The 13351-nt window shown below is 46.9% G+C and overlaps 1 protein-coding gene across 3 annotated transcripts; it reads left to right on the forward strand.

The window, feature by feature from the left end:
- The first annotated feature begins 1307 nt into the window (after positions 1 to 1307).
- On the forward strand, positions 1308 to 10677 carry HINFP (histone H4 transcription factor). 3 transcript variants are annotated; one of them, XM_081333629.1, is made up of 11 exons: positions 1308 to 1375; positions 1909 to 1961; positions 2296 to 2706; positions 3475 to 3701; positions 4623 to 4734; positions 5445 to 5597; positions 6274 to 6351; positions 6464 to 6584; positions 7342 to 7480; positions 8069 to 8193; positions 9296 to 10677. In XM_081333629.1, exons 3-11 carry the CDS (start codon positions 2541 to 2543, stop codon positions 9768 to 9770), a joined length of 1596 nt encoding a protein of 531 aa, XP_081189755.1. In that variant the 5' UTR covers positions 1308 to 1375; positions 1909 to 1961; positions 2296 to 2540; the 3' UTR covers positions 9771 to 10677. The 3 variants fall into 3 exon arrangements, with proteins under 3 accessions (XP_081189755.1, XP_081189757.1, XP_081189756.1); XM_081333631.1 differs by having other exon boundaries at positions 3478 to 3701; XM_081333630.1 differs by lacking the exon at positions 1308 to 1375 and adding an exon at positions 1390 to 1509.
- The last annotated feature ends 2674 nt before the right edge of the window (positions 10678 to 13351 follow it).

Raw genomic sequence — 13351 nt, forward strand, 5'->3', positions numbered from 1 at the left:
AAATCCTCAACCATGTAATACATTTATTAGTGATACCTCTGTGCATTCTATAGCATAAGCTTCTCTGGAGAATTTATAGCAACCCTAAAAGTTACTCTGATGCAAAGTAATATTTTCAAAAAAATATACTTGAATACATTAACATAAAATACAAACGTTACAACCCAAACTTTTTTTTTAAAAAAATGAAATTCTCTCTGGAAGGAATTAAAGATACAGGTAGATTACAGTAAAGACAAAATGAAATGTTATCTGCACTCAAAGCTGATTCTGGAGCCACCATTCTATTTTAGCATCATTTTGGAAATCAAATACAAAACAAAATCAAGCTTTTGTTTTGTTTGAATGTTTCATATTGCTATCAATTGTTATGAATAATATTGGTTGGATCTTACTTTGGTCATCTTTAGATTAGACTAATTAATATCAGCAGGACTTAAGCTATTTCCATGCTTTAATGGAGAAATGCAGTTTGCAGGAGTTGGGGTGTTTTATGAGATGATGCAAAGTTCACTTTTTCTGACAGAACAATCAAGGATAGCTAGGTACCCAACCTGTATCGCAAAAGGCAACAATTTTATTACATCTTGCTCAATTTTCAGTGCAACACAATGCAGCATTTGATTTCAGTAGGGTCTGAAATCCATGGTGCAACCAGTTCCCCACAATATGCAATCTAAGTTCGAGTTTGATGCAAGTGAGGTCAAGGATCTCTCACCCCTCTAGGCAAAACGGGCATATAAATGTAATAATAAAAATAATAAAAACTTTCTACTTTAGGCAATGCAATTTTCATTGTTTCCTACCCAAGCACTAAAAACCATGATCCTGATACAGAGCTGTTTGAACATTCTCAAGGGATGTTTGGAAGGGTGATTTTCTAATATGCCTAATGAAAATATTACTTTGAGGTACAATTTCTGCATTGGCTAGATTTCCCCCCCCCCACACTTGCTTTATAGAAAAGGTATGCTGCAAGGGAAGAAGTGGGAAGAGCCAAAGCCTGCAAAAATTCTGAACGACAAAACACTTTTTTCCATCTTTTTATTTTCTCTCAATCTTTGGTTTCTGGGGCTCCAAAATAAATGGATGCTTTTTCCACGGGACAGGTTCGGGTGAGCCAGGAATCCTACTCAACCCGGAACCATTGTTCAACAACCTTCGGTTCTCTATCGGACCTAGGACCGCGATTCTCTCTTTATGTTTTGACAGGCCGGCTAGGTCCCGCCCTCTCCTGGCCACACCATTGGCTATGCGGACGCCTTCGGCGCCTTTCATTGGCTGACGAAATTCATCCGGGCGGCTCGCGGGCGCACAGGTGGTGGGGGAAGTGGTCGTCGCGTCGGACGTCGGTCGGCCGGCCGGGAAACACTCGGTAACTATGGAAACGCGGCCTAGTGGTTGTCTCCGGGCCTTGGCTCCTCGAACCGGAAGGCGTTTTTGTTCCTCCAGACCCTGTTTTTTCGGCTAGGGAAGTCTCGACCGTGGACCCTTCTTCGGTCCCCCCTGGTGGGTGTGTGGACGCCGCACGAAAGGGCGAGTCGCCGGGGAGGAAGCGACTCAGACGACGGCCGGGGGGGGGGTGCTCTGTGGCCGGGTGGGCTTTCAGCTACGCGCAGCCCCGGCCTTGGCCGAGTGTTGGGAATTAGTGGAACCCAAGTCCAGCTACTTCTGGAGGACTCCGGGTCGGGGAAGGTGCTTTGTTTTTCTCAGGAAGGGCAAAAAAGGGCTACAGCAATGGATAGAAACGCGAAGGGGGATCGTCATTGTACACTGCGTCTTATATAACATTGACAACCTTGTATATGTAGATCTTATAAAATATAGTCCATTATGTTATGTTATATATCATGTATTTGCGTGTTTATAGTAATATGTACTTTATATTTTCATTTGTATTTGATTTAGTATGGCTGCCTGCTCCAGAAGACTTTGGGCAGCTTACACAAACCACAAAAAGGGTAAATATTGAAAATAATATTCCATATTCTTCTTTTCTCTCTCTCTCCCTCTCCCTCTCCCTCTCCCTCTCCTCTCCCTCCCTCTCCCTCTCCCTCTCCCTCTCCCTCTCCCTCTCTCTCTCTCTCTCTCTGTATAAAATCACAGACGCAGGTACCTAGCATTGTGTGTGTAAATATTGTCTATTATATATACCATATATGCCTATGGAATGTATAACCATGTGTAATATATTTGTAGCACAGTGTAACATAAGGTACAATATAGTATGTGTATATGCATTTATATGTACTTTTTTTTCTTCCCTGCCCACCCGCCCTGCCCTTTGGACTGAAGGAAGGCCATTGTGACTTTGCTGGAAATTAACTGCAGTGGGCTTGCTCTGAAGCACTTCCTCACAGCAAATCCTTGGAATTGTGGAATTGGATGAGGATGCTTTTCTAAAGACCATAAAATCCGCACAGGATAATAGTTGGTGTGTTTGGCAGAATTCCAATCCCTTTCCGAGGGAAGGCAACTGAAGACCTCCTTTGGGATGTGAACAAGACCCCCTTCTCCAATTACCCGGCAGGGTTGTGGCCATGCCTCCTGGGAAGACGGGGGAGAAAGAGGCTTTGGTCCTGCAGTGTGAATGGGAAATCTGCAGCTTTGTGGCCTCGAAGATGGAAGAGTTTTGCGAACACGTCTCGCAGCACCTGCACCAGCATCTCCAGGGCAAGGAGGAGGACAATGAGATGGATTCTCTTGGTATGGGGCAGATGGGGCAGGTTTTTTTGGGGGGTGTTGCAGAATGTCACGCTGTGACACAGATAAAAAGAGGTGGGGCTTTGCCTGGTTATGGCTATCGCCCTGACTTTTTTTACCTCTTTGGATATTGCTGTGACTGTTACTTGCTTTTAATATCAGCTGTGGCTCATATTATCCTCTCTGAAAATTGGCACAGTACTTCTCTGTATTCCCTTCCTCCTCCTCCTCCTTGTTAAAAGAATTGACTGATTTCGTTAGAAAACCCATACTCTTCTAAATTACCTTTCTGGTTTAATGCCAGGCAGCCACCGTAGCATATTTGTCTTTCTTATAGCAGATAGTCCTGTAAGCCATAGGGGTTTGCCCAAAGCTGCAAGGGAGAAGTTGCAATCCCTTCATTACCATAGTCAAGTTATGTCAGTGTAAAATTGAAGCAGGCCAAGGGTGAGAAGTGCTGTAGGCAAGGGACACGTGGAGAAGGCAGGATTAAGATAAACTGGGTTTGAAAAGGTAGTGAAAGCATGAATTGGCTAAAGAAAGGTGTGGGGGGTGTTAGTTGAGAAAAGTCTGAGGAAATTAATTTTCCTGGTTTCTTTTTTAATTAGAAGCCATAGTATTAAATCAAAATAGCTTCTGTTTTACAAACTTCATCCAGAAATGAGGGGTGACCAAGACCGATTACTAAGCAGAAATTTGTGATGTGTAGTCTGTCTCTTGCAGATACGAGTTTTGTTCTTTCTCCATCAACTTTCTGTTTTCCCTCCCCAGAAGAATACACTTGCCTCTGGCAAGAATGCGGCTTCTGTTCTCCTGAGAGTCCTGCAGAGCTCGTCCGCCATGTCTACTTCCACTGTTACCACACGAAACTGAAGCAGTGGGGACTGCATGCCTTACAGAGCCAGTCTGACTTGACTCCCTGCCAGCTGGACTTTCAGAGCCGAAACATCATTCCTGAAATCCAAGAGAACTTTCTCTGCCTTTGGGAATATTGTGAGGTGAGAGATGGGATGGGAAGATAAACAGTCTATCCCAGTGATACTGTGTTGAGTATGTCCACCATGCAGTAAAAAGATGCACAATCAGCTTCTAAGATTCAGACAGATTCTTGGCGTCCTGTGATGGCTGTGGGATGGATCTAAGTAATTTTTTTAGACCAAACAAGTTGTATAACGTATTCAAGAGATTATGCAAACCTGTTCACTCCTCTTCATTATGCTAAAAAAATGCAGGAATGTTTTTGGAACACTCCATACCCAGTTTAAATTTTAATTTACAGGAGTGTCATTCTGAGATAGGTATAAAATAGTGTGCCCATAGAAGACACTTGGAACATTTTTTACTATTTAATAAACATAACTATATCTCTTGGAGTAATCTCTGGAATTTCCATAGCACTTATGTAGGACATTCCTAAACCTAGACTTCCTTTATATTCACTTTGGAAATTGGCATCTGGAACTATAGCTGCTCTGTTTGTCTCTTTGATCATTCCAAAGAAAGTTGGCATGCAATTTTACATTTTCCTGGAGGTTTCAACCAGAGCCCTAGAATGGGAGTAAAATGCTGTGTGTGTGTGTGTGTGTGTGTGTGTGTGTGTGTGTGTGTGTGTGTGGCAAACAAAAAAATGCTGACTGCATTGACATGCTCTCAAGAAATTTAGTGAATGGAGCCATTTGAGGAGGACGCAGATTATTGTTAGCCAACTATTAAAAATTAAGTCTCTCCAGGGTGGGATGGAGCTTATGTAAACTTCCATGTGTATGCAGAGCTACTGAATGACTTCCTGGATGGGATTTATTAAGCTTTTAGAAAGTGTAATATTGATTTACGGGAATAACATCCTTTAATGGATCTATTTATTTGCTGATTGAGTGTATGCTCAGAATATATCCTTCCTTTTCTTGTCTCCCCATCAGCGAGCTTTTGATAATCCTGAATGGTTCTACAGGCATGTGGAAGATCATAGCTTCTGTGCGGAGTACAAGGCGATAGGGAAGGAGAACCACATGGTCTTCTGTGGGTGGAAAGGTAGGGATTGATCTTGCCTTGGGACCTTTGCTGGTTGATCTGTTTTTAACTGCTTAAACTTTTCCTGTTGTTTTGAAGCAAAATTAAACCAGAAAAACATTCTTATATAAGACACTATAGAATAATACTCATAGATACAGGTAGTTGTCAACATATTTTAGTGTCCGTTTGAAGTTACAACAGCACTGAAAAAAAGTTACTTACAACCGGTCCTCACACTTACGTCTGTTGCACCGTCCTCACAGTAACATGATCAAACACCTTCCTTAGCCATAGGAAATTCTCTTCTCAATAGTAAGCACAAGTTGAAGACTACCTGTATACAACATTGCCTTTTAAAAAACCACCGAGTGCATTTTTTATACAATCTGTAAATACTGTTTCTATGATTCACACATTTTATCCTCTTGTTTGTTTTCCCCAGTAGGAGGAAAAATGTTATTTACCTCAGTGCAAATAAAGACACCAAAACATTTCATCTTGTGGCTGTTGGGCACTTTATGAGAGGAGGACTATCCTCCCAGTTTTCATGCAGATAAAAATGAAACAGGTCCTCAAAATCCATAAAAAAGAGCTAATGTAGAATCCCAGTGTTTCTAAGGGAATCGTCCCTGCCAAGCTCAAAGCAATAAGCCAAAACATTCCAGGCAGGAACACCAGCTTTGTGCCACCTTGGAACACACAACAAGCATCATCTTGTTTTGTTCCAGAGTGTGACTGCACTTTCAAAGGCCGATGTAAGCTGCGGGAACATCTGCGCAGCCACACCCAGGAGAAGGTGGTGGCTTGTCCCACTTGTGGTGGCATGTTCTCCAACAACACCAAGTTCTTTGATCACATCCGCCGACAGACGGCTTTAGAACGTGAGTACCTGGGCCCACCATCATGTTTAGCCCGGAACTGTACAAGTGGTCAGGCTTGCTAGCCAATATGAGTTTTGGACTGATTAGGGTTTGAGTTACAAACCCTAGAAGGGAGTGTTTGTTTGGAAGAGAGGAAATTGTGGGGTCCTTGGTGCTCGCTGAGCTTGGCTGTTTTTCTTGCAGACGTTTCATTACCCTACTAGGTTACATCATCAGTGCTAAAAGGGAGGAGGAGGGTTTGTTCACTGTTTATTTACAAGTGGCTTGCCCTGTCAGTGTTGGTGGGAGTGTGGTTTTCTTCTTGGTAGTTCCTTGATTGGCCTGTTGTTTCCTGCTTGACGGTTGGTCTGGCATTAATCTTAGCATTAATCTCTGCTCATCTGGGTGTTGACTGCTGGTGAGGAGGTGGTTAGGTATTTTTGTTTTCTTTTTTAGATTTTTGATTGTCTCTTTCAAATGGTATGTGGATGTTGTTTATCTCTGTGGGCCTGTGGATGGCTAATTTGTCTGAACGCCCTGCCTCCAGCAATTCTCTAGCATTTTTGGATTTGGCTTGGTATGGATGCTCTTTCCAAGTTCAAACTATGATGAAGTCTGTCCATGTGTTGTGAAAAGTTGCCGATAAAGATTCTCTCCAAATGAGATGTGTCCATCTGTTTCTGCCTCTGCTTCACAGAACAGCGATTCCAATGTTCTCACTGCTCCAAAAGGTTTGCCACAGAGAGATTGTTGAGGGATCATATGAGAAACCACGGTAAGAGGTGATGAGGAAGCTGTCTCCCCCCTCCTTTTCTCTCCTCTTGGTGAACTTTCCCTTCAGGAATGACCTCTTTTGTATGCCTGCGTGTGTCTATTTTCCTGAGCAGTCAACCACTACAAGTGCCCTCTCTGTGACATGACTTGCCCTCTGCCCTCCTCACTACGCAACCACATCCGCTTCAGGCACAGCGAGGAACGGCCTTACAAGTGCAACTATTGTGACCACAGGTAAGCCCAGAGGCCAGGTTGGGAGATGGCCCTGGGCCGGGTCCCAGGAAGGAGAGCGTTCTCTGGAGCCAAACCCTTCTGCTGTTTCTTTGCCTCTGAAACAGATGGGTTAGCAGCTGCCTTTAAGAGTTTACAAATTGTGGTGCCTAGCTCCAAATTATAAAATTGCCATTGCTTTATAAAGTCTCTCTTTTGCTGGCCAGTGAAATGTGGAATTATTGGGCAAACCACCAGTTTAATTCAAAGGATATTTGGATTACCGTAAATGGCTGCAGTTTCTAGAACTAATTTTTTTTAGACCCGTGGTGGCCTTTTTATCAAGGCCTTGCTCAGGGTGACATATATTACAGTTATAAAAACAATATATATGAAATGAAGCACCTCTGTTTCTCAACCTTGGCTACCTTAAGAAGTGTGAAGTTCGTCTTCCAGTATTCCCCCAGCCAGTGTGGCTGATCGGATAGAATACCTATAGAATTTGGCAGAATAGGTAGCATTATGGTGAGGTTAGCTGTTGGACTGTTGTCCCACTCAGAGGCTCCCTGAGGGTTTGTGGAGGATTTGTCGTGGTGTAAAATGCGGTCATCATGATAGGAAGAGCAACTGTGGCCTGTTTTTGGTAATAGCCAGAATGTTATGGTGAAGAACATGGAGGAAGCGTGTATTTTATGACTTCTAATTGCTGCCATTTTACATGCAGCAGTATTGTACTGTTTGTGCCAGGATTTAAAATACTGTCTTTGCATGATCCGTCCAGCTGTAAGAATCTGATTGATCTACGGAAGCACTTGGACACCCATAGCAAAGACCCAGCCTACCGCTGTGAATTTGAAGCCTGCGACTTCAGTGCCCGATCTCTCTGCTCCATCAAACTGCACTACAAGAAGGTTCATGAGGTGAGAAGGAAGCAGACGGGAGTCCGAGAGGCTGGGGCGGTGTCTGATTTTAAGGAAAAAAGCAGGGCAGCAATTACAGAAGCTTTGCAGAAGGACTCTTGAGATATGGCTTTGGCTAGAAAATTAGAAGCCGAAGCAGGAACTGTTTACTTTCCCAAGGAAAAAGCAAAGTTACATCTGCTAATTGGTCTGAATCACCTCCATGCAAGTATCTCTTTCACAGAGTTCCCAAAATTTTGCTGCTTCTGGGAATTCTGAGTTCATCCAGCACTCAAAATTTATTATTATTATGATGGTTGTTTGGACAGCCAGCCCAATGTTTAGACTAGATCTGGCGTTTTGTCCACTTACTGAGTCCTCCCCAAGCACCTGGGATAGGCAGATGTTGCTGTTTAATAACCTTAAAGGCATCATGTTGTTATTATCATTATTATTTTCATACTTACAAATCCAATTTATTGTTAGAGAATCTACCGACGTGCTTTACAAACAGAACAGCAAAAACTGGATTCCTTCAAGTTGTGGCGTTTCACACGTAGGTGGAGAAAATCCCCATCTAACCATTCCTTTCTCTCTGTACAACCTCAGGGCGATTCAGAGCCCAGGTATAAGTGCCACGTCTGCGACAAATGTTTCACACGAGGGAACAACCTTACGGTCCACCTCAGGAAGAAGCACCAGTTCAAATGGCCTTCAGGTCATCCTCGTTTCAGGTACAGAGTGATAGGGCGGGGCTGAATTGCTCTTTGTGGTTATGAAGCCCTCTTGAGAGCTTCAGAGGAGTATTCAGTTTACAGGGGGAAACTGACTTTTCTTGTTGTTAAGCTGCTAGGCAGAAGACATCTTTGCCCTAAGGCAGGGGTAGGCAACCTCGGCTCTTTTATGACTCATGGACTCCAATTGGAATTCTGCGAGTTGCAAGTCCATGAGTCATAAAAGAGCCGAGGTTGCCTACCCCTGCCCTAAGGCCTTCTGCAGGACTTTTCTCAAAAGTCCTCACTTCAGCCCCTCCTCAAAAGGAAAAGGAGAAGAGGGGATTGCATAGTCTTCTCATCACATTCCTCCAAAAAATTAAGTAAACTTCAGGACAGCTGGAGGTTTAGCCCAAGTCTTGACTGGTTTGCAAATCATTCACAGGACAAGCCAGGATATTTTTTGGAGAAACAGATTGTTTGTCTGAACATCCCTAAAGCAAACTGTGCTGTCCTCAAATCAGCAGCAGGATTACAAAGGAAAATGGTTGTGGTTGTTTAAAACCAGGAGGTTTGGATAGGCTGGCTAAATCTGGTATGTGTTGGATTTTATTATCTTATTATCTCTTGGTGGCTTGTCTGAGCCAGAGGTGTCAAAGGGAAGCTGGAGTGATTTCTGACACATTCCCAGTGAGGCAGGCTTGACCTTTTGTGACCTCTTCTTCCACATGGCGAAGAAAAGAGATCTAGAAGTGTGGTCTGCAGCAGTTGGAAGAAGGGTGTGTAAGAAGAGAGCTGACACCCCTTCCGGAATCCTCTAGATGAGGCTGCTAGTATTGTTTCTCTTTTCTCTCTCACCGTGGTTGACCCCTTTCATATTTTTTTTTTATCAATGCCAGGCAAGGTGGAGAAAAACGTAGATTCGTTCTCACCTTGTGCTAAGATTTCTGGACAACGCAAGTGTTTGCTGAAGAAGTGGCATAACAGCCATTTCCGGCAGCTTTGAATGTGTGTCTGTGTGTTCATCGGCTTTTCATAATCAGTGGCGCTGGGATGCCGGCAGCTAGCTGGCACCGGGCTGGCATGGTTCCCTGCTAACCACAGCCTCTGCAACCCCACCTAGGTACAAAGAACATGAGGATGGGTACATGCGCCTTCAGCTGGTGCGGTATGAAAGCGTGGAACTGACTGAGCAGCTGCTGAAGGACCGGGAGAAGCAGGGAGAGTCGCTGGATGACGCGGCCCAATGCGTGGTACTGGCAGGGTCGGAAGGCGGCTTACAGGGCATCATCCTGGACTCACCAACGGAGGAGCCGGTGGAGACAGATTTGCCAGCTGCTCTGCCCACCGAGAACTCTGCTCCCCCGTGTGCCAGCGAGTCTCCGGACTGTGATCCGAGCGCCCCTTCCAGCCCAATCATCCGGGTGGTGAACAGGACCAACGAGCACGGAGAGAGCGAAACGGTGTACTACGTGATGGCTAACGCCCCTTCCGAGAGCCGGGCAGTTGTGCCTAGTGGTCTTATTCCAGAGCCGGAAGAGAATGTCATGGACAGACTGCAGAAGACCGCCGAGGAACTGGGCATCCAGATTCTCTGAGAGACCTCCTCCTCCTCCTCTGCAGCAGCCCGGGATCTTCCCCCACCACCAGCCTGGTGGACCTTCCGAATTTGCCAGGGCTTTGCTCGGGCTCCTTGCCAAAGTGGGCTTTCTTGAATGGAGGTGAGAGCAGGACAAAAGGCTTCACACAGAGATAAATACACACACAAACACACGTGCCCCCCCCAAAGCCCTTTGTTGGCTCCCTGCAACCTGGGATCTGGTTGTACGCCTCTTGGTGCAAGGGGTAATCTGGCAAGGGAAGCCAGCTTTAAGGCAGTTCCTGTGGAAAGGGACTGACTTAAGGTGGGAACGGTGGCTGGGTCAGAGCTGTACTTCAGCACCTCCTGACCCTGCGACGTCTACCTGGCCTTATTTGAAAAGAAGCTAACTTTCCTACCTTGGAAGTCTCATTCTCGGATCTCAGTCCTGGTCAGCCCGACTCCTAACCTATCAGTCTCTGTCTCTGCAGTAGGTTTGCCATCCCCACGTTCTTCGTAGCAGCACAAAGTTCCACTCGCAAGCCCTCCTTCCTCAGTTTCCCTCCAGAGGAGGGTCCTGCACCAGAGCATCCCTGGGTGACTCGGGGCCCTTCTCTCGCCACTGCCCCCCTATTCCCAGGGGGCTGATGAGCCCGTGGTTCTTACCGTTTGCTCCATAGTGCACCGCTGCTTGCCTTCTTGGCAAAAATCCTTTTGAAGTACTGGTTTTCTTCCCACAGTCGTCACAGAACAGGAGGTGGTGTGGCAATCCCTCCCACATCATGAGGAAGGAGAGAGCAAAAAAGGGAGATAATTCTTGCCAGGGTGTGTGTGTGTGTGTGTGTGTGTCTCCCATATTGGGGTTCCAGCTCCTGGCACCTAAGGTTTATGTTACGTTGACGTTCAGAAATAAAGCCACACCAACAAAACCCAAGTCTTGCGTCAGATACAATCTTCCTTGTACAGGTAGCCCTGAACAACCGTTTGATTTAGTGACCGTGGGAAGTTACAGCCGAACGCTGAAAAACGACTTAGGGCCGTTTTGCACATTAGTGGCCACTGCAGCATCCACGTTGTCACGTGATGGAAATTCCGAACCTTGGTAACTGACTCCTATTTGTGAGGGTGGCCGAGTCCCGGGGGTCACTTGATGCCCTTTGGCCACCTCTTGGGAAGCAAAGTCCACAGGGGAGCCAGCTTCGCTTAACAACCGTGCGACTTACCTTAACAGCTGCAGTCATCCACTTAACAGCCGTGGCGAGAAAAGTTGCGGAATGGGGCAAAACCCACTTAAGAAACGTCTCACTTAACAACAGAAACTTTGAGCTCAATTGTAGTCGTAAGTCCACGACTACCTATAACCTCCAGTTTCCCCTGGTCAGGTCAGACTTCGGCATGGGATGGGCGGAGGAGAGCAGCATCCAAATAGAATTTATTTGGGGGAAAAGCTTGGAGGTCAGCTTGGACCGAGGCCCAGGCTGAGAAGCAGGAACGCATCGGAGCTGGCAAAGAGGTTAGTTAGCCTGACCGGTCGGAGATGGATGGAAAAGGAAGTTGGAGACCTGAACTCTGTTGAACTTGGCTTTATTATGCGGGCATGTGCGTGTGTGTGCGCGCCGTTAGCTTCCTTCTCCTCCCAGGACAGGTAATGTGGTGCCTGAGCCCCTGGGCTCCCAGCCAGCGCATCAGCCCTAAGATCCCTGCCTCCCTGATGGCCTTAAAAGTCAGTGTGGCTGCTGGCCGCTACGCTGATAAACCTCCCACCGGTCTTGCTGGAGGGGCTTGTTTTCTTGCAGACGTTTCGTTAGCCAAACTAGGGTAAGCTCATCAGGGCCAGCCAGCTATCTTGCAGTCCGGATTCTCACTCCTGAGATGGCTTACGCCCAAATCCTTACCACTTTCTGGGGTTCAAATTCTTGCCCGGAACGTGTCTCGTAATGGCCAAAGCCTGTTGCGAAACCCACAGCTGTTTGGACTTGCAGCAATTCTTTTTTTCCCTAAACCCGGGAGCTGCCTAGACTGGAGAACTGCCCTTGGCTGTGGAGATCTACAACAACTCGGGATGCTTCTTCGTCAGTGACAGCCCTCTGAGGCAGGCAACGGAGCGAGTGGGGTTTTCAGCAATGCCTCTCGATTGTTGCCAGGCCTTGGAATAACATCTCAATAGCCCTCCCTGCCTCCTTCCTGACCCCCTTTTAAGGGCAGTCGAGCTAGGTGGGGCTGTCCTGCTGGGTCTCTCACTCCCCTTTCAGAGGGCCAAGGGGCTGCCTTTCTTTACCTAGCCCTGAGCCACAGCCCTTGGCACCAGCTTCGTTCAGTCTCCACAGACCCCCTCCCCAATTCTCCAATTGCTCCCCAGAGATAATCCGGTTCGCTTAATCGGGGCACCGGGGCCCTACGGGATGAAGGACGTCTTCCTGGGTGCGAGCACAGCCTGCTCAAAGTACATAACAGTTGGCTTGGGACCAACCGGGACGGGGCTTGGTGTGCGATCCAAGCCAAGGTGGTTTTGTAATGCATGATTTACCATCTTGCCTCAGTTAACCTAAATCCTGGTTTTTCAGCAGCCATAAGTTATTGGTTTATTCCCTTCAAAAGAACGTCAAGAAAGCGGCGGGGGGGGGGGGAGAGAAATACAAACTAAACAAAACGCAAAGGTTATGATAGAAATGCATGCGTTGTCAAAGCAAAGGGAGACGGGGGGGGGGGGAGAAGCATTTACTGCTTTTAAAAAAATACACAAGTTCACATTTCACTTTTCAGCAAGCCGTAACTTAAACCAGAGCAGAGCGGCCCACGTTTGCTCAGCTCCTGGAGTTCCTTGGAAGAGCGTGGATCGTGGCGAAACCATCCCTTTTGGCCAAGGAGTGCTATTCTGGTCTCAAGAAATGCCCCCCGCAGCCACGAGAGGATACAGCAAGCAGGTTTAAACGGCCGGCCGGCGCTTCCTGGCATCCGTTCCTCCCGTTTCCCTCCAGCTCCCTCTGCCTCCTTCCTTGACCTCTGCCTCCTTCCTCCCAAGCCCTCCTTCCAGCCCGTCTCTTTCAGCACTGGTCCCTGTCCATGGGAAGCCAAGGCTGGAAGAGGTCCTGGTAACAGGAGCAGCTCCAGGTTGACAGGGGTGCTCCCAAGAGTCAAAGTGGGGGCTGTGACAGCCCGGTGGAAGCCCTGCTTGTCTTCTGGGTGTCCCAACAGCTCCAGTTGGGCTGTTCAGTCATGGTCTTGGCTCTCCATCACCCTAATAATCTCTTCAAGCCCCCCCCTCCATTGGGAAACACCTGGATTGAAACAAGAGCAGGACCAAGAGCCCGTTTCTACTGGCACCGGCTGCCCTCTGGGGCGATCTGGCTCTTGGGCTGCTTCCGCCACCCCTCCAGTCCCATTGAACGGAGGCCCAGAATGACAAATTGAACATAATTATAGGGTGTCAAGATAGGACTAGAGATACACATTTGCATGCGAAACGGGCCTAATCATATCTCCATGAATGACTGTATGACACACTTCCAGCCAGGAGAAGGTAGGCATGACTCGTTCCCCCCCCCCCACACACACACACCCTGGGGCTTTGGAAATTCACAACCCCCGCCTTCTATGTCC

This window comes from Vipera berus (genome assembly GCF_964194415.1).
Source record: "Vipera berus genome assembly, chromosome: 8".
Classification (NCBI taxonomy): domain Eukaryota; kingdom Metazoa; phylum Chordata; class Lepidosauria; order Squamata; family Viperidae; genus Vipera; species Vipera berus.

What these genes read in the sequence shown, in the direction of transcription:
- HINFP (XM_081333629.1), top strand. Translation starts at nt 2,541, where the DNA reads ATGCCTCCTGGGAAGACGGGGGAGAAAGAGGCTTTGGTCCTGCAGTGT. An exon ending in GGTCTTCTGTGGGTGGAAAG is followed by an intron (nt 4,735 to 5,444) that starts GTAGGGATTGAT and finishes GTTTTGTTCCAG; the next exon opens with AGTGTGACTGCACTTTCAAA. An exon ending in ACTACAAGAAGGTTCATGAG is followed by an intron (nt 7,481 to 8,068) that starts GTGAGAAGGAAG and finishes GTACAACCTCAG; the next exon opens with GGCGATTCAGAGCCCAGGTA.